This window comes from Balaenoptera borealis, assembly GCF_965194805.1.
Source record: "Balaenoptera borealis genome assembly, chromosome: 11".
Lineage (NCBI taxonomy): Eukaryota > Metazoa > Chordata > Mammalia > Artiodactyla > Balaenopteridae > Balaenoptera > Balaenoptera borealis.
This window is the reverse complement of record NC_138868.1, coordinates 53,649,464-53,670,301: the sequence shown is the minus strand read 5'-3', so window position 1 is coordinate 53,670,301 and position 20,838 is coordinate 53,649,464. Positions and strand designations below refer to the sequence as shown.

The 20,838-nt window shown below is 43.4% G+C and overlaps 1 protein-coding gene across 24 annotated transcripts in view; it reads left to right on the top strand.

The window, feature by feature from the left end:
* Positions 1 to 20,838, top strand: part of XRRA1 (X-ray radiation resistance associated 1) — an 85,844-nt gene that overhangs the window by 58,068 nt on the left and 6,938 nt on the right. For 21 of the 24 annotated variants that reach the window (XM_082343135.1, XM_082343155.1, XM_082343156.1 and 18 more), the window contains 3 exons: positions 1,143 to 1,268; positions 18,700 to 18,793; positions 19,566 to 19,681. In XM_082343135.1, the coding sequence (XP_082199261.1) occupies positions 1,143 to 1,268; positions 18,700 to 18,793; positions 19,566 to 19,681 (336 nt within the window). The remainder of the gene's footprint in view (positions 1 to 1,142; positions 1,269 to 18,699; positions 18,794 to 19,565; positions 19,682 to 20,838) is intronic. The other 3 variants (XM_082343148.1, XM_082343144.1, XM_082343149.1) reach the window with 1 other exon arrangement.

Here is a 20,838-nt window from a genome sequence, read left to right as displayed (position 1 = left end):
GGAGAGTTCCCAAGCACCATCACTGGTTTCTGTTTTACTGTCACCCATGACTCATCCGTCTCACTTGTGGCTGTACAAGTTGGACCCCAGGAGGGGACAAAAATACTTGGCCAATAGTAGGTGCTCCAGGGACTTCCCCAGCGGTCCAGTGGTTAAGACCCTGCCTTACAGTGCAGGAGGCGTGTGTTCGATCCCTGGTCGGGGAACTAAGATCCCACATGCCGTGGGGTGCGGCCAAAAACTTAAAAATAAATAAATAAAAAATAAATAAAAAGGGATTGCTGTAAAAAAAAAAAGTAGGTGCTCCACAAATGGTCATTGAATGAGCAAAGGAAATTTAAGTGACTTGCTCGAGATTACACAGCAATTAATGGAGCTTCGATGAATCTAGTTCATCTGAACCCAGTCGTTAGCCCAGCATCTACGCTGTGATGTCCTTTGGCTCCATCTAACTCAAGGAATCAGTGAGTGAACTGAGTTTGGCATGGTTAATCCAGCGACTTCCATTTTCTACTTGATCAACCATGTTGACCCTAAGGCAGGCTGAGTTGTGCTGAGAGACCATGACGCTGCAAGTGAGCTAGATGCACTGGCTACACCCAGGCCCCACAGCCTGCCTGAAATCGCCCAGGACTTAGCTGTTGTTTTATCTCGGAATGAAGAGCCTCCACTGTAGGAGGTGGACTAGCCCGTCAGAGCAGGTGTTCAAGGCTCAGGTCACTCCTGCTCCATCTCCTCACTAGGAAAAGTCCCCTTAACAATGCAAGCCCTGCCCTTTCACCTTCTGGAGAAACTTTAACCCAACTGTATAGAGGGGCTTGTTCAGGATAAGCCGCTATAGGGCAGAAAGTGGGAGGTGAGAGCAAAGAGCCTCAGCAGCGGTACACTGCTGTATTGTACGTTGGCTTCAGAGAACTTGAAACTGGAACTTTGGGTGCCAGAGAACTAGCTCACCATGTGACAGGAAGCTTGGAGCCAGAACTCTGGGCCCTTGCTGACATCCCCCCTTATGACCCTGGATGTCTCTTTTGACCCAGCCTCTCTAGAGTGGTCACTCTTTCCACCACACTCCCTAGGAAGGGTCTGTTGGCCCACTTCTTATCACCAGGGCACTTTGACTTTGACTTTCTTTTCCTTCTAAGACAACCAAGGTATGTGCACTTCCTCCCATATTCGAGACTCTTCCCGTGAAGTCACTGAAGGCGAGGAACCAGATGCTGGCCCTGCCCTTCCCAGAGCTGAGGTACCTTAGCCTGGCCTACAACAAGGTGACTCTCTGCTTCTCTAACTCTTTCCTCAGGGGCACAGACAGGAGGGTGGGGTGTGAGCTGCTCTGGCCTGAAAGCCAACCCTCCCGTTCCCTGCATCAGCAGTATGCAGGCTCAGGAACTCTCAGGGTGGGGGGAAGCAGGGCATGCAGGCCAAGGCAGGAGTCCATCCATTCAGTCACAGATATTGATTTAGCACTTAACATGTGCCAGGCTCTGTGCTAGGCACTGGGGATACAGCTGTGCAAAGAAAGATTCAGCCTCTGAATCTGAAGACTGATACTGGACAAATAATCACAATATAAGACTGCTCAGTGTTACGAAGACATTCACAGTGCTATGAAGTATGTGACAGGACAGGGGGTCTCACCTAATATTTGGGATCAGGGAAGGTTCTCCACAGAGTGGTGTTTAAGCTGAGATGGGAATCAGTGAGTTTAATGAGGTGAAGAGTGAGGGTAGAGTGAAGTGAGAAATGTTCTAGCCTAAGGGAACAGCAGAGGTAAAGTCCATGGGACAGATTTAACATGTGTTTCCTTAACATGTTTTATGTTAACATATTTTTCCAACAGCCATGTCCTATAAACCTTCCAGTAAACCCCACTAATTGAGCCCTACTCAGGTGTGAAATGCAGGCAACTTTTAAGGTACTCTGCTTACATTCCTTCTGAGGCAAGTGATTAGTACAGCCAAACTTCCTGCGTGTTTTCTTCTAAGAGTTATAATCTTAGCTGTAACATTTAGGTCTTTGATCCATTTTGAGTTAATCTTTATATATGGTGTGAGATAGGGGTCCGGCTTCATTCTTTTGTATGTGGATATGCAGTTTTCTCAACACCATTTATTTATTTTTTTAAATAAATTTATTTATATTTGGCTGCATTGGATCTTCATTGCTGTGCGCGGGCTTTCTCTAGTGGCAGCGAGCGGGGGCTACTCTGTTGTGGCGCGCGGGCTTCTCATTGCAGTGACTTCTCTTGTTGCAGAGCATGGGTTCTAGGCACGTGGGCTTCAGTAGTTGTGGCTTGCAGGCTCTAGAGCGCAGGCTCAGTAGTTGTGGCGCACGAGGTTAGTTGCTCCACAGCATGTGGGATCTTCCCAGACCAGGGCTCCAACCCGTGTCCCTTGCATTGACAGTCAGATTCTTAACCACTGCACCACCAGGGAAGTCCTTCAACACCATTTATTGAAAAGACTGTTCTTTCCCCATTGAGTGGTCTGCTCACCCTTGTTGAAAATCAGTGGATCATAGATGTATTATGGGTCCTCCTTTCATTCTTGAAACTGGTAATTTGTGTCTTTTATTTAACTGATCCAAAATAGTTAGAAGTTATCCCTTTTATTGACTTTTTTTAGAAAAACCACTAAGCTAGGTGCTGGTTTCTTTGGATTTCTCTATAGTCTGTTTTCCATTTCATTGATTTCTGCTCATAACTTTATTTCTGTCCTACTCACAATGAGCTTAATTGGCTCTTCTTTTTCTAGATTCATAAATAGTATAATATTAGATCATTGATTTAGACCTTTCTTCTTTTTAATATAAGCATGTACAGCTATAAATATCTTCTTTAAGCACTGTTGGAGCTGCATCCTATAAATTGTGTTTTGATTTTCATTCAATTAAAATATTTTTATTTTTTTGTGATTTCTTCTTTGACCCTTGGGTTGTTTAGAAGTGAGTTGTTTTATTTCCAAATACATGGGGATCTTCTAGATAACTTATATTTGTTGAGTTCTAATTTAATTCTGTTGTAGTCAGATAACATAATCTGTAAGATTTCATTCTTCTGAAATTTATTTAAACTTATTTTATGGTCCACCCTATATTTTAGCTTGGTGAACATTCTGTGTGCACTTAGGAAAAAAATGTATATTCTGCGGTTTTGGGGGATAGTGTTCTATAAATATCAACTAAGTTAAGGTGGTTGGTGGTGTCACTCAGATCTTTTATGTACTATTGTTTTATTTGTTCTGTTAATTATTGAGAGCAGTATGCTAAAATCTCCAGCCATGATTGTGGATTTGTTTATTTCTCCCTTTAGTTCTGTCAGTTTTTGCTGCATGTATTTTGAAGCTCTACTCTCGGGTACATATTCCTTTAGAATTTTTATATCTATTTGATGTGTTTATCCTTTTGTTATTATGACTTGTCTTCCTTTGCCTCTAATAATACTCCTTGTTTTAATGTCTGTTTTGTCTGATTTTAGTATAGATGCACAGCTCTCTTATGCTTACTCTTTGCATGGTGTATCGTTCTTTCCTTTTACTCTCAACCTATTTATAGCTTTGTATTTAAAGTGTATCTCACTGAGACAGCATATAGTTGGTTCTTGCTGGGATGCTGCAGCATTTTCTCAGCATTCCTGCTCTATCCTCATCTTGCAGCCTTTTCTGTGTTCCTACACCTCAGAGGGTTTATCTCCACACTCTTGTTCCTCCCCCAGCAGTGACTGCTTTTGCTTGTTACTTAGTGCTTGCTAGTCTGGTGGTAGGGTGCCAGTGGGAGGGCCCAACCCCTGTCTTAAGTAGGCCCTGGGTTCCTGTGTCTCAAGGATGGACGCTTCTCAGTGGTCCTACCCCTGTCCCAGCAGTAGGCGACTTCTAATGTAGTGGGCCAGGTTGAATTCCTCCCCTACCCCAGGAGTAGCAGGTTTTAATTTTTTCCCTCCCCAGATGCAGGGCACTGGGCCCAACAGGGTTTGCTGACCTTCCTCAGCAACTTAAGGCTTTTGTTCACTAGGGAACAGGGTTGGCAGGGCTTCCTGCCTTTCCTACAATGGCAGCTGCTCTCCTCTTCCAGGCCTACACCCCAAGGAAGGCTTTCTCCAGTCTCCCTCACTGTGTCCAGTCTTTTGCCTACAAGTGGGCGTGAATTCCCCTTGTGTCTGCAGCTCTCAGGAGTTCTATTCTCCTACTGTAGCCCACACTTGGCCTTTAGCAATTCATTAAAAATTTTAGCTGACTTCTTAAATACTTAAATGGCACTCATCATCTCTTCCTCCCATGTTCTGCCACAGGTGAGCCAGGGTCCGTGTCCCATCCCTCCTTGGAGGTGCCCTACTTTCCTTATATTTCAGGCCACTTGATTGCCCTGAGACCTTAGCTCTCTGTTGGACTCAAGAAAAGTTGTGCAGGTGTAGGTTATTCAGTTTTTATATTGTTGTTAGGAGGCGAGCAGCAGTCTTTCCTTTTTTCTACATTTCACTTGAGTTTTTAAACATTTTTCCCCTTACATGTATCTTTTTGTCTGTGATCAGTTGTCTACTGCCAGAATGTAGGTTCTTTTGAGAGCTGTGACTTTGTTTTGTTTACAACTATTTCATCATCTTTTCAAATAGCACCTGATACATGTTAGGTGCTCAGTATGTTTGTGAGATGAATGAGTGATGTTCTGATCATGTCAAGGAGTACTCAGGCAACCTGTGTTGAAATTAATATTCAATTTATTAAAGTTAAAAATTTTAAAACCAGTTATGCCTTCAAAAAGAACTTATATACATCTAGAATATTCACTTAGAAATCTAGTAATTTTTGTGCCAAAAGTAAAATAATCACTTTCACTCCACCTTTAACTAATATTTACTTACTTCGTAAGTTTGACTGTTAAGTTATAGTCACCCTAACCCAATGAAAAATTGGGCAGAAATTTCAAGGTGTCATTGGAATCTGAATTTATTTCCAGGGGCATTAAACTCACCTTATGAGGAACAGGCTAACCTGATGGTCAAATTCTGCTTAAAATAATCAGCCAGAATCCTAAGCCCGTATCTTTCAGCTGGGACTTAATTTCACAGAAAATATGACACACGTGCCCTGAATATCTTTCAACTTTCCACCAGTTTTTTTTTTATATAAATTTATTTATTTATATTTTTGGCTGCATTGGGTCTTCCTTGCTGCCTGCGGTAGTTGCGGCGAGTGGGGGCTACTCTTTGTTGCGGTGCGTGGGCTTCTCATTGCGGTGGCTTCTTCTCTTGTTGTGGAGCACGGGCTCTAGGCGTGTGGGTTTCAGTAGTTGTGGCACGTGGGCTCAGTAGTTTTGGCTCACGGGCTCTAGAGCGCAGGCTCAGTAGTTGTGGCGCACAGGCTTAGTTGCTCCGCGGCATGTGGGATCTTCCCAGACCAGGGCTCGAGCCTGTGTCCCCTGCGTTGGCAGGCGGATTCTTAACCCCTTCACCATGAGGGAAGTCCCTCCACCAGTTTTAATTGTAACTTGCTTCAACTTTTTAGCTACCTGATTTGGATGGATGTAATTTTGCATCCTGACAAAATTAAATTCTCCATCCCCCATTTTGTGGTGACTGCTTCTTGACTACTTGATTTGCACAAAAGCGACTCTGCACCCTCTTTAACCATCATTATATAGTCATTTATCAACACATATTAGGTTTCTTCGTAGATTCATCTTCCTTCCCTCTTTTTCTACAGTCTAGATAAGAAGTCAGCAAAACTTTTTCTGTAAAAGAGCCAGATAGTAAATGTATTACTCTGTCACAACTAGTCAACTCTGCCCTTGTAGCACAAAAGGCAATACATAAGTGAATGAGCATGGCAGTGTTCTAATGAAACCTTATTAAACAGATAGGGACCTATATTTTGGCCCACAGGCTTTATCTGCTGACCCTGGTTTTTGTATATTCTTTGGCTAAGAGTGATTCTTACATTTTTAAATGGTTGAAAAAATCAAAAGAAGAATAATACTTCATGACCCATGAAAATTATGTGAAATTCAAATTTCAGAGTCCATAAATAAAGTTTTGTTGGAAGAGTCACCACACTTATTTACTTATGAATTGTCTATGGCTGTTTTTGTGCTACAACAGCAAAGTTGAGTAGTTGCAACAGAGACCGTATGGCCTGCAAAGCCTAAAACATTTATTATCTGGCCTTTGACAGAAAAGGTTTGCTGACCCCTGGTCTAGATGATCAAATGTCAAAGTCCTTCAAGGCCTACTTTGAGTCCCTTTTCTCCTCTTACTCTGTGTTTTCTCCCGAGGCTGGCTTCACATACCCATTGCCCATGACCAATGCCTCACAAACTTATAACTCCTTTGTACCCGAGACCAGTGTATCTACTGTCTACTTGAATTTCTACTTGGAGGTCTAAAAGGCACCTCCAAAAACACATATCCAAAGTGAATTAATGATCTTATCAATTCAAAAATGGATGTTCTTCCATGATTCCATATCGTAGTCAATAGCTGAGTTACTTGAGCTATTGACTCTGTTCAGGTACTTGAGCCAAAACCTGGTTGTCATCTTTGATACTTCTCTCTCCTGTACATCCCTCCTCCCCACCCATATCTAATCCAAGTCTTGTCAAATTTAAGTCTCCATATTTCTTTTTTTTATGGAATTATAGTTGATTTACAATATTGTGTTAGTTTCAGGTGTATAGCATAGTGATTCAATATTTTTGCAGATTATATTCCATTACAGGTTATTACAAGACTGAGTATAATTCCCTGTGCTATACAGTATATCCTTGTTGCTTATCTATTTTATATATAATAGTTTATATTTCTTAATCCCATACCCCTAATTTGTCCTTCCCTGCTTCACTCTCTCCTTTGGTAACCACAAGTTTGTTTTCTGTATCTGTGAGTCTGTTTCTGTTTTGTATATACATTCATTTATATTATTTTTTAGATTCCAATATAAGTGATATCATACAGCATTTGTCTTTCTCTGTCTAACTTATTTCACTAAACGTAATATTTTCTAGGTCTATGCATGTTGCTGCAAATGGCATTATTTCATTTTCTTTATAGCTGAGTAATACCGTCAGTTTACATTCCCACCAATAGTATACGAGGGTTCCCTTTTCTCCACATCTTCTCCAACATTTGTTATTGGTAGACTTTTTTTTTTTAATATTTGTAAAATTTTATTTATTTATTTACTTTTGGCTGTGTTGGGTCTTCGTTGCTGCATGCAGGCTTTCTCTAGTTGCAGTGAGCAGGGGCTACTGTTCGTTGTGGTGCGTGGGCTTATTGTGGTGGCTTCTCTTGTTGCAGAGCATGGGCTCTAGGCATGCGGGCTTCAGTAGTTGTGGCTCACTGGCTCTAGAGTGCAGGCTTAGTAGTTGTGGCGCACGGGCTTAGTTGCTCTGCAGCATGTGGGGTCTTCCCAGACCAGGCTCGAACCTATGTCCCCTGCATTGGCGGGCAAATTCTTAACCACTGTGCCACCAGGGAAGTCCCATGGTAGACTTTTTGATGATAGCCATTCTGACAGATGTAAGGTGATATCTCATTGTGGTTTTGATTTGCATTACTCTATTAGTGATGTTGAGCATATTTCATGTGACTGTTGGCCATCTGTATGTCTTTGGAAAAATGTCTATTCAAATCTTCTGCCCACTTTTCAATTGTATTATTTGGGTTTTCTTGATAATGAGTTGTATGAGCTGTTTGTATGTTTTAGATATTAACCCCTTGTTAGTTGCATCATTTGCAAATATTTTCCCCCATTCCACAGATTGCCTTTTTGTTTTGTCAGTGGTTTCCTTTGCTATGCAGAAGCTTTTAAGTTTAATTAGGTCCCATCTGTTTATTTTTGCTCTTATTTCTTTTGCCTTAGGAAAGTGATGCAAGAAAATATTGCCATAATTTATGTCAAAGAGTGTTCTATGTTCTCTTCTAGGACTTTTATGATTTCAGGTCTTACATTTAGGTGATTAAACCATTTTGAGTTTATTTTTGTATATGGTGTAAGAGAATGTTCTTTTTTTTTTTTTTTTGGCCGTGCTGCGCAGCTTGTGGGATCTTAGTTCCCCAACCAGGGATTGAACCTGGGCTCTTGGCAGTGAAAGCATGGAGTCCTAAACACTGGACTGCCAGGGAGTTCCCAAGAGAATGTTCTAATATTTTTTTTTTTTACATGTAGCTGTCCAGTTTTCCCAGCACCACTTACTGAGGAGACTGTCTTTTTTCCATTTATATTCTTGCCTCCTTTGTCGTAGATTAATTGACCGTAGGTGTGTGGCTTTATTTCTTAGCTTTTTATTCTGTTCCATTGATGTATGTGTCTGTTTTTGTGTAAACACCATGCTGTTTTTGATTACTATAGCTTTATAGTATAGTTTGAAGTCTGGGAGGGTTATACCTCCAGCTTTGTTCTTTTTCCTCGGGACTGCTTTGGCAATTCTGGGTCTTTTGTGATTCCATATAAATTTTAGTATTATTTCTTCTAGTTCTCTGAAAAAAGTAATGGGTATTTTGATAGGGATTGCATTAAATGTGTAGATTACTTTGGGTAGTATGGCCATTTTAACAATATTAAAATCTTCCTATCCTCCAGCATGGGATATCTTTCCATTTCATTGAATCATCTTTAATTTCCTTCATCGATGTTTTACAGTTTTCCAAATACAGGCTTTCACTTCCTTGGATAAGTTTATTCCTAGGTATTTTTCGGATGCAATTTAAAAAATGTTTTTAATTGAAATATAGTTGCTGTACAATATTATATAAGTTACAGGTGTACCATAGTGATTCATAGTTTTTAAAGGTTGTACTCCATTTATAATTACTATAAAGTAATGTCTATATTCCCTGTGTTGTACAATATATCCTTGTAACTTATTTTATACCTAATAGTTTGTACATCTTTCTTCTCTACACCTATATTGCCCCTTCCCCCTTCCCTTTCCCCACTGGTCACCACTAGTTTGTTTTCTATATCTGTAAGTCTGCTTCTTTCTTATTATATTCACTAGTTTCCTGTATTTTTTAGATTCCACAACTAAGTGATATCATACAGCATTTGTCTTTCTCTGACTTATTTCACTTAAAATAATACCCTCCAAGTCCATCCGTGTTGCTGCAAATGGCAAGATTTCATTCTTTTTTATGGCTGAGTATTAGTCCATTGTGTGTGTGTGTGTGTGTGTGTGTGTGTGTGTGTGTGTATACCACGTCTTCTTTATCCATTCATCTGTTGATGGTCACTTAGGTTGCTTCCATATCTTGCCAGTTGTAAACAATGCTGCTGTGAACACTGGGATGCATGTACCTTTTCAAATTAGTGCTTTTGTTTTTTTCAGATATTTACCCAGGAGTAGAATTGCTTGGTCAATGGTAGTTCTATTTTAAGTTTCTTGAGAAACCTCCATACTGTTTTCCACAATGGCTGTACAGTTTACATTCCCACCAACAGTGCATGAGGGTTGTCTTTTCTCCATATCCTCTCCAACAATTGTTATATTTGTGTTCTTTTTGATGATAGCCATTCTGAGAGGTGTGAGGTGATATCTCATTGTGGTTTTGATTTGCATTTCCCTAATGATTAGCAGTGTTCAGCATCTTTTCATGGGCCTGTTGGCCATATGCATTTGCTCTTTAGAAAAATGTCTTCAGTTCTTCTGCCCATTTTTTAATCGGGTTGTTTGGTTTTTTTGATGTTGAGTTGTATGAGCTATTTATATATATATTGGATATTAATCCCTTATTGGTCATATCATTTTCTCCTACTCAGGAGGTTGTCTTTTCCTTTTTTCAATGGCTTCTATTGCTGTGCAAAAACTTTTAGGTTTAATTAGGTTCCATTTGTTTATTTTTGCATTTATTTCCTTTGGTTTAGGAAACAGATCCAAAAAAATATCGCTATGATTTATGTCAAAGACTGTTCTGCCTTTGTTTTCCTCTAAAAGTATTATAGTATCCAGTCTTACATTTAGGTCTTTAATCCATTTTGACTTTATTTTTGTATATGGTGTTCGAGAATGTTTTAACTTCATTCTTTTACATTTAGCTGTCCAGTTTTCCCAGTACCACTTATTTGAAGAGATTATCGTTTCTCCATTGTATATTCTTGCCTCCTTTGTCATAGATTAATTGATTATAAGTGCATGGTTTTTTCCTGGGCTCTCTCTACTGTTGCATTGATGTCTCTTTTTATGCCAGTACCATAATGTTTTGATTACTGTAGCTTTGTAATATAGTCTGAAGTCAGGGAGCATGATTCCTACAGATCTGTTATTCTTTATCAAGACTGTTTTGACTATTTGGGTTCTTTTGTGTTTCAATACAAATTTTAATATAGTTTGTTCTGGTTCTTTGAAAAATGCCATTCATATTTTTTTTTGAATTTTAATATCCTTATTGGAGTTTAATTGCTTTACAATGTTCTGTTAGTTTCTGCTGTACAACACAGTGAATCAGCTATATGTATACATATATCCCCATATCCCCTCCCTCTTGAGTCTCCCTCCCACCCTCCCTATCCCACCCCTCTAGGTCATCAGAAAGCATCAAGCTGATCTCCCTGTGCTATGCAGCAGCTTCCCACTAGCCATCCATTTTACATTTGGTAGTGTATATATGTCAGTGCTACTCTCTCACTTCGTCCCAGCTTCCCCTTCCCCCCATGTCCATTGATATTTTGATAGGGATTGCATTGAATCTGTAGATTGCCTTTGGTAGTATGGTCATTTTAACAATATTGATTCTTCCAATCCAAGAACACGGTGTATCTTTCCATCTGTTTGTCATCTTCTTTTTCTTTCAACAGTGTCTTATACTTTTCCGAATACAGTTCTTTTGCCTCCTTAGGTAGGTTTATTCCTAGATATTTTATTCTTTTTGATGTGATGGTAAATGGTATTGTTTCCTTAATTTTTCTTTATGATAGTTCATTGTTAATGTGTAGGAATGGAACAGATTTCTGTATATTGATTTTATATCCTGCAACTTTACTGAATTCAGTGATGAGCGTTAGTAGTTTTCTGGTGGTGTCTTTAGGATTTTCTATATGTACTATTGCATCAACTGCAAATGGTGACAGTTTTACTTCTTCCTTTCCAATTTGGATTCCCTTTATTTCTTTTTCATCTCTGACTATCGTAGCTAGGACTTCCAAAACTATGTTGAATAAAAGTGGCTAGAGTGGACATCCTTGTCTTGTTTCTGATCTTAGAAGAAATGCTTTCAGCTTTTCACTGTTGAGTATGATGTTAGCTGTGGGTTTGTCATATATGGCCTTTATTATGTTGAGGTACATTCCCACTATGCCCACTTGCTGGAGAGTTTTTATCATAAATGGGTGTTGAATTTTGTCAAAAGCTTTTGCTGCATCTATTGAGATGGTCATATGGTTTTTATTCTTCAATCTGTTGATGTGGTGTATCACACTGTTTGATTTGCATATATTGAAGAATCCTTGCATCCCTGGGATAAATCCCACTTGATCATGGTGTATGATCCTTTTAATGTATTGTTGGATTTGGATTGCTAGGATTTTGTTGAGGATTTTTGCATCTCTGTTCATCAGTGATATTGGCCTGTAATTTTCTTTTTTTGTCATATCTTTGTGTGGTTTTGGTATCAGGGTGATGATGGACTCACAGAATGAGTTTGGGAGTGTTCCTTCCTCTGCAATTTTTTGGAATAGTTTCATAAGGATTGGTGTTAACTCTTCTCTAAATGTTTGATAGAATTTGCCTGTGAAGCCATCTGGTCCTGGACTTTTGTTTGTTGGACTTTTTAAAATCAGAGTTTTAATTTCAGTACTGGTAATTGATCTGTTCATATTTTCTATTTCTTACTGGTTCACTCTTGGAAGATTGTACCTTTCTAGGAATTTGTCCATTTCTTCTAGGTTGTCCATTTTATTGTCATGTAGTTGATTATAGTAGTCTCTTATGATCCTTTGTATTTCTGTGGTGTCAGTTTTAACTTCTTTTTCACTTCTGATTTTATTGATTTGAGCCCTCTCCCTTCTTTCCTTGATGAGTCTGGCTAAAGGTTTATTAATTTTGTTTTTCTTTTCAAAGAACCAACTTTTAGTTTCATTGATCTTTTCTATTGTTTTCTTCATTTCTATTTCATTTATTTCTGCTCTGATCTTTATGATTTCTTTCCTTCTACTAACTTTGGGTTTTGTTTGTTCTTCTTTCTCTAGTTGCTTTAGGTGTAAGTTGGGGTTGTTTGAGATTTTTTCTTATTTCCTGAGGTAACACTGTATTGCCATAAACTTTCCTTTTATAAGTGCTTTTGCTGAGTCCCATAGGTTTTGGATTGTCGTGTTTTTGTTTTCATTTGTCTCTAGGTATATTTTTAATTTCATCTTTGATTTCTTCAGTGATCCATTGGTTGTTTAGTAGCATACTATTTATCCTCCAAGTGTTTGTGTTTTTTTACAGTTTTTTTTTTCTTGTAGTTGATTTCTAATCTCAGCGTTGTGGTCAGAAAAGATGCTTGATAAGATTTCAGTTTTCTTAAATTTACCATGGCTTGCTTTGTGGCCCAGCATGTGAACTGTCTTGGAGAATGTTCCATGTGCACTTGAGAAGAATGTGTATTCTGCTGCTTTCAGATGGAATATTCCATAAATATCAATTAAGTCAATGTGATCTAATGTGTTATTTAAGGCTTGTGTTTCCTTATTGATTTTCTATCTGGATGATCTGTCCATTGATGTAAGTGGGGTGTTAAAGTCCCCCACTATTATTGTGTTACTATCGATTTCTCCTTTTATGGCTATTAGCATTTACCTTATACATTGGTGTGCTCCTATGTTGCATGCATATATATTTACAATTGTTATATATTCTTGGATTGATCCCTTGATCATTATGTAGTTTCCTTGTCTCTTGTAACAGTCTTTATTTTAAAGACTGGTTTTTCTTTCGTAATTTTCTTATTTCCACTTTTGGCCTTTTCTTTTTTGCCTAGTGAAGTTCCTTTCAGCTTTGTTGTAAAGCTGGTTTTGTGGTGCTGAATTCTTTTAGCTTTTCCTTGTGTGTAAAGCTTTTGATTTCTCCATCAAATCTGAAGCACTGCCTTGCAGGGTAGAGTATTCTTGGTTGTAGATTATTCCCTTTCATCACTCTAAATATATCATGCCACTTCCTTCTGGCCTGCAGAGTTTCTGATGAAAAATCAGCTGATAGCCTTATGGGAGTTTCCTTGCTGCTTCTTGTATTCTCTCTTTATCTTTAATTTTTGTCATTTTAGTTACAATGTGTCTTGATGTATTCCTCTTTTGAGTTAATCCTGTATGGGACTCTCTGTGCTTCCTGCACTTAGATGTCTGTTTCCTTTCCCAGTGAGGCAAGTTTTCAGCTATTATGTCTTCAGTTATGTTCTCAGCCCCTTTCTCGCTTCTCTTTCTGAGACCCCTATAGTGCAAATATTTGTGCACTTGATGTGGTCCCAGAGGTCTCTAACTGTTCTCATTTCTTTTCTTTGTCTTTTTTTCTGTTCAGTGGCAGTGATTTCCACTACTCTGTCTTCCAGCTCACTGATCTGTTCCTCTGTGTTATATAGTCTACTATTGATTCCTCATAGTATTTTCATTTCAGTTATTGCATTCTTCATCTTTGTTTGTTCTTTATATTTTCTAATTCTTTGTTTAAAAACTTCTAACTTCTCTCTCTGTGCATCCATTCTTTGTCCAAGTTCTTTGATCATCCTTATGATCATTACCCTGAACTCTTTCTCAGGTAGATTGCCTATCTCCACTTAGTTTTTCTTCTGAAGTTTTAGCTTGTTCCTTCATCTGGAACATGTTCCTATTTCACCTCATTTTGCCTAAGTTGCTGTTTTTATTTTTATGGATTTGGCAAGTTGGTTCTGTTTCCCGACTTTGGAGAAGTGTCCTTTTGTAGGAGATGTCCTGTGTGTCCCAGCAGTACGCTACCCTCTCATCACCAGAGCTATGTATGCTGTGTGGATCTTTTGTGGCAGGCTGACTGTGTGCACAGTCTGAGCATGTGGGTGGTCTGCTAGACTTGATTGGCCCCTGGTCCTGTTGGTTGCCAGACCCTGCCTTGTGTGGAGGCTGCCTGTCGCTGGTTCGTAGGACCCAGTCATGAGGTGGCTGACTGCGGAATCTTGGTGCGCCCTGGGTCCAGCTTACTGGTGGGCAGAATCAGGGTCCAGGAGGCCTCAGTCTCTTGTGTGTCCACTGGTGGGTGAAGGAAGGTTCTGGGGCTAGTGCTGGACTACTGGTGGGCAGAGCTGTTTCCTGGGGTCTGGTTGCAGGGTGCAAAGGTCCTAGAGGTGGTGTCAGATTGCTGGTGGGTGGGCTGATTCCTAACACAGTTGGTTGTGGGGTCTGGGGTATCCTGAAGTGCATGTCGGCCTGCTAGTGGGCGGGCTAGGGCCCAGCCATTCCCAGGGCAGGATATGGCCTACTAGTGAGTGGGCTGGTTCCGTAGGCTGTGGTTTTCTTGTGGCTGGTGTCTGCCTGCTGGTGGGTGAAGCTGGGCCTGACGCTAGACCAGGTTCTCTGGTGGGCAGGGCCAGGGCCCAGCAGGTCCCAGGGCAGGGTCTGACTTGCTATTGGGTAGGCCATGTCTGCAGACTGGGGGGCTGCGGTTTTCTTATGGCTGCTCTCTGCCCACTGGTGGGTAAAAATGGGCCCGAGGCTAGAGCAGAATCCTTGGAGGGTGGGGCTGGGTCCAAGGGATTATGGGGCTGGGGCCTGTCCACTGGTGGGTGGAGCTGGTTCCTGGGGCCTCAGGTCTAGTGCCTGCACTCTGGTGTATGGGGCCAGGTCCTGGGCCCTCTGGTGGGCAGGGCCATGTCCAGGTGTGGCTCTGGGCTCAGGGGTTCTTAAGGCAGCCTGTCTGCTCATGAGTAGGGCTGTGTCCTTTCCCAGTTAGTTGCCTGGCCTGAGGCCTCCCAGTACTGATGTCTACAGACTGTTGAACCAGGGCAGCACTGCATCCTGGGACTAATAAGCTAGAGGGAGGATTCTAAGATGGCGCTTGCCAGCACCAGTGTCCATGTGGCAGAATGAGCTCCCCAGATGGCTGCCACCAGTGTGTATGTCCCCATGGTGAGCTCCAGTTGCATCCTGCTTCTCCAGGAGACTCCAAGATCAGCAGATGGGTCTAATCCAGGCTCGTACCAAATTACTGCTTCTGCCCTGGGTCCCAGAGTGTGATATTTTTATGTGCTTTACGAGTGGTCTCTATTTCCCCCAGCCCTCTGGGACTCTCTAAAGTAAGCCCTGCTGGCCCTCAAAGCCAGATGCTCTGGAGGCTCATCTTCCCAGTGCAGGACCCCTGGTCTGGGGAGTTCAGTGTGGGGCTTGGACCTCTCACTTCTTTGGGAGAACCTCTGCAATTGTCATTATTCTCCTGTTCGTGGGTTGCCCACCCAGGGGTATGGGACTTGACTATATTGCAACTCCACCCCTCCTACCCATCTCATTGTGGTTCCTTCTTTATATCCTTAGGCATAGAAGACCTTTTCTGTTAGCTTCTGGTCCTTTTCATCAATGGTTGTTCCATAAATAGTTGTGATTTTGGTGTGCCTGTGAGAGGGGGTGAGCTTAGGGTCTTTCTACTCTACCATCTTGGCCAATCCCCGGTCTTGAATGATGTTTTTATGTGGGAGCATCCATATGTAGACTGGGTGTACCCAGTGACTTTGGGGTGACGGCTGGATCTGATGTGGATGGCAGCCACATCTTTCCTCAGGGTGTGCTGGCCACTAAAATGAGGGTGTGGCTGGTGTTGGATTAGCTAGAGCCTCCAGCAGAGTGTGAGGCAGGACTTCCTCTCTGCTCAGTGGCCACCGTCACTCTGTCGGGGGTGGGGCCTGCTGCCTAGTTGCTGGAGCAGAAGCCCTGAGGGTCCAGCTTGAGCTGGCTCTGTTCCCTTTAAGTGTGTGTGTCTCCCTTCTCCCCACACTGGGGCCTTGCCCTGGAGGAGGGGAGTGCTGAAGTAAGCGGGGCTTGTGCGCTCATAGAGGTCCGGTGCTCCGCCTGTGTAGGCGTCTGCAGCTCCACGCAGCTGCAGCCCAAGGTCACATCTTTTCCCCGTTATGTTTGGCCCAGATCCAGTGCAAGGTTGTGGCATAGAATGAGCAGGGCTGGAGCCTTCCCTAGGCTGGGACTGGGGATCACGGTGTTTTGGTTCAGGAATTGAAGCTCTGCGCAGCTGTGGGAAGTTGGGCTGCTTCTGTAGTGCTATTTGAGTAAGTGCAACAGTGGCTGCCACCGCCCACCTAGACCACACCCCAGGCCCCCGAGCCACCTAGATGGAGTCTTTTCCCGGGACCTGACTGCCCTAGATCCCGTGCCAGGCTGTGGCACGGAAGAGCGGGACTGGGGTGTTCTCTCGGCTTACACTGGGGAGTGCGGTGCGGCGGCAGCTGCTAGGCAGACCTCTCTCCACCGTGTCTGGGGGTGAGCCTGCACCCGTGCACTCCTCACAAGTGGAGTCTAGGCTTCTTCAGCCTTTCTATCTGTCCTGGCATTTCTCCAGACAGCCAAGGGGCTTGTCTCCTCCCTGCAGGACCCCTCGTCCCCTCAGGGGACACCCTGTCTGTGGCTCAACCCGCTCACTCCCCACCCATGCGATCTCCCTTTTCCTCTTAGTCCCCTCCCCGGGGCACAGGTCCTGACCAAGTACTTTTCTTCTGTCCTACCTGATTACGTGGGAATCTTTCTTGCAGCCTTGGTGGTTTAGGAGTTCTTCTGCCAGTTTCCAGTTAGTTTTCCATGAGAACTGTTCTGCACGTAGATGTGATTTTTATGTGTTTGTGGGGTCAGGTGAGCTCCACATCCTCTTACTCTACCATCTGTATCCCCCTCCTGAAGCACTAGCCTAGGTCCTCATATTTCTAAAAATTCATCTCATGGCTTCTAATCTTTGGTCTGGCCCATACTTGCATCCCCAGCCTCATTCTGCACCAGCCACCCTTTCCCTCTGCTTTTAGTCACACTAGCCTTCTTTAAATCCTTCCAACAGGCATTCCTCCTCTTTGCTGTGAGACCTTTCACACATTCTTCTCTTTGTACAGAACATTTCCTCTCTGCATTAGAGTAAGTTTAATACTAGCTGCTGCGACAAACTTAAAAATGTCAATGACTGAACACAAAAGTTTATTTCTTGCTTTTACAAAATCTATTGTGGATATTCCTGGTTGGTAGGTGGCCTTCCACATGATCCTTCAGAGAGCCAGGTCCCTTCTGGCTATGGCTCTGTCATCCCATGGGACCTTAAGAGTACTTTATTGGATCCTGTGCAACTGGTGGATAGATGGTTGAGTGGGGGGAGGGTGGTGAGAGACGTAGAGGATCCTACAGGAGGTTTTGAATGGCCTGTACCTGGAAACAGCATTTATCACTTCCACCCAGGTGCACTGGCTAGAACTGAGTCATATGCCCACATCTAGCTGCCTAGGAGGCAGGAAGAAACAGTCTAGCTGTGTGCCCAGAAAGTAGAGGGAATGGCTTTGGTTAATCCAGAGATTTCTTTGACACATACTACATCCCCCGCTGCATTCACTGATTACCTCCTGCCCGTCCTTCAGATCTCAGGGACGCCTTCTCTTACCTCTGTGACTAGGTCAAATCACCCTAGTCCTTCATGCGCCTCTCTTTTGTGGCAGTAATCACTGTTGTAAATTCATGCTCCTTTGTGTTACTGTTTCTTCTGTGCTTGTTTCCCACTAGGTACTGTTCCTCGAGGATAGGAATTGTATCTCTTTTGCTCAGTCCCAACCCAGTGCTTGGTACATGTAGTCATTCAGTGAATATTTGTTGACTGAAGGAACCAAAATGAAAGAAAATGAATAGGTAATTGCCCCATGGGCATCTACTGCTACCCAGTGTGGCTCCAGAGGAAGTCAGACTGAAATACCATCCCACTCCCAGCCCTTAGTGCTATCTGTGGGTCCCAAATCTGACTCAACACCTTTCAGTGTGTCTAGGCATCTGAAAGGCCACTGCCCAGCTCCTGGCCCCTCTGATACTATTTCATTGCTAATAGACACCCTGCCCAAGGTTGTCCCCAGATGTTCCAGCCACTCTTCTCAACAAGGATTGTGTATTTTTGCCCTTCAGAGGCTGGCCTCATAGGGGTAGGGTGGCGTCAGGGCCCCAGACAGCCACGTGGTCTCCCTTACCCCACTGGCTCTGCTTATCCCTTAGATGTGTGTGTCCCCTTGACCTCCTGTCCCCTATCCCTCCCCAGAACAGGCTTTAGTGAAAGAGACTATCAGTGCTGTTGACAGGCTGACCGGGTGTGTAGAGGTTGCACTGAGGAAGGTGAAGTGTGAGACAAAACGTATCCTGAAGTCAAAGTCCACGCCTTGCCAAATTTCCAGCCTCCTTGGGAGACAAGTGCTAAATGTATTTGTTCTTATTATTTTGTCACCAGCATCCTTAATATTTGGTATAAGCTACCTATCCAGTGTGGAGAAGGGAAAAAAATTCTTACCTTTCAAATGTGTAACAGTGATGTGATGGTGGAATTTTGAACAGGAGGGGCAAAGGTATTCTGAGTGTGAACAGGTGAAACTGCAGGATAAGACACTGCCCAGCAGTAAGTCCTGTCCCTAGCAGCCTCACTCCTCCAGCCCCACCCTCGCCCCAGACCTAGCAAGCATGCAGCCCTGCATTGTGGGGCCTTGAAGCACTTGGGCAGAGGTGAGGGCGGTGTCGATCTGATGCTCTCCCACATTCCTTACAGATTGCAAAGGAAGATGCCATTCTGCCGGTAGCTCTCTTCCCATCTCTCTGCGAGCTCATCTTTCATAACAACCCTCTGGTGGCCCATACACAAGGTATGGTACCCACAAACCTGCCCCCTGAACCCAGTCTCCAAGAAGCAACGTGGGCATCCTCATCCCTACCTCAGTGCCGAGCCCTGCTCTGCTCTGCATCGTGGGTGGACAAGGTTCATAGTGCATTGGGGGGCTGTAGAAAGCAACAGAGACCTCTGAGCACATGCTCTGCACTAACTCACCCTGACGGCAAACCTGTGAAGCGGGCATTTTTGTCCCCGTGCACAGTAGATGAAACTGAGGATCAGAGAGGGTCACAATCTACCCAACGTCACACAGCAACAAAGAGGCAGCGCTGGAAATGGAGTGTAGAATTATCTAGATCCTGCATGGGCTCTACAACAACACTTTGCTTTGTGGAACAGGTCTGTTGTGACCTCACTACCCATTTCCCAGTTGGGGAGGAGTGGGAGGCCGAACTGCTGAGCCCTCCCCACCCAGAGCATGCTGAATGCAGTAGATGCTCTGTCAGTACTGGAACCCACTGTCAAAGATGCAGCAGCTGGAGGCATTTTAGAATCCTGGGCCCTGGAGTGACACTAGGGTATTCTAATCTCTACTCTACACTGTCTTCATTGCCTTGGGCAAATTCCTTAACCTCTCTGTGCCTCAGTTTCCTCACCTGTCAAATGGGCATAATATAGGTACCTACCTCCTAGAGCTGGTGCGAGAATTAAGTAAGTTTATACATGTACGTGAACAGTGCCTGGCACACAGAAGCCCCCAGTAAATGTTAGCTAATCGTCATCTTATTTTCCCACCATGGCTCCAGGCGTCCCTCCACTGCTAAAAAGCTTCCTCCAGGAGCGGCTGGGAATCCACTTAATCCGAAGGAAGATGGTAAAGGCTAAGCATCACATTTTGATGCCTCGGAAGGACTCTCGGAAGGTAAGGCTTCAAAGGCAGGACCCCCCCAAGCCCAGGGGGAGTGGAGCCTATTTTAATGCCTGCAGACCAACCTGGCAGCAGAGCTGCTCCCTCCCACAATATCTGGGATCCCTCCGTTAGGTTTGTAGCAGCAGTTTTGTCTTCTCCTTCCCTCGCTCTCTTACATACAGATATACCCAGGAGAGACAAGACAGCCAGCCAGAGACCCAAAAGTCAGAGTAGGGAGGAGCCTGGGAGGGCATTGAGTCTGACCCCCTAACTTTACAGAGAAACTGAGGTCCAGAGAAGACGCTGTGGAGAAGTGGAGAGAAATCAGTCAGAAGACCCAGGTGTGAGTCTGGCTGCATCATTTTTCTAGCTGCCTGAACTGGGGCAAGATTTCCACTCTCTGAGCTTCAGCTTCTCAACTCTAAAACCTCTCAGAGCTGCTGAGAGGACTGGATGAAGCAACAGATATAAAAATACTTTATAAACTCCCAAAACCCCTACGAATGCAGGTTACAGTCACCTATGGGAATCGTGAATGGCTGCTCCAGGCCTAGAATACACATCTCCTGCCTGAATCTTAGGAAGCGTTTCCTACCGTTGACAGCAGTCTGCTCCCTCAGTACCTCCCCCAGCTAGTGGTCTTAGATTTGCCTTCTGGGATGCTGTAAAGTAAGTCAAATCCCTCTTTCATCCGAAGGATTTCAGAAATTTCTGTGAAATGCTGCTCCCTCCTGAACTTTAGTCTTCCTACAGCCAAAAGCTGGACTGGGCATTGCTGATCCCGAAAGTTAATTACAGTTATTCCCTGCCCACCCCCCACCCCCCCCCCCCAGTCTGCTTCTGTACAGCCCAGCTCTTGTCTTGAGCCCTCAGAGGACCAGAGCAGCATGTAAAACCAGAAATAGAAATTCAGAGGGTTTCCATCATCTTTCCCCTTGTCTGTTGCCTCCTCTAAGGATCCTGCTACTTCCCTTCCCATCAGCCAGCTGGGGAAGGGCACAGTCAGTGAGCCGGGTGCTAAGTACGTAATCCCCTCTCCCACGTACAGAACACCCATGCTGAGAACTTGCACACGTGCTACCCTGTAACCCTCACCCACAGACAAGGAAACAGGCTCAGAGAGGTGAAATAACTTATTTGTTAAAAGGTAGTGTTGGGGTCCAGGGGCA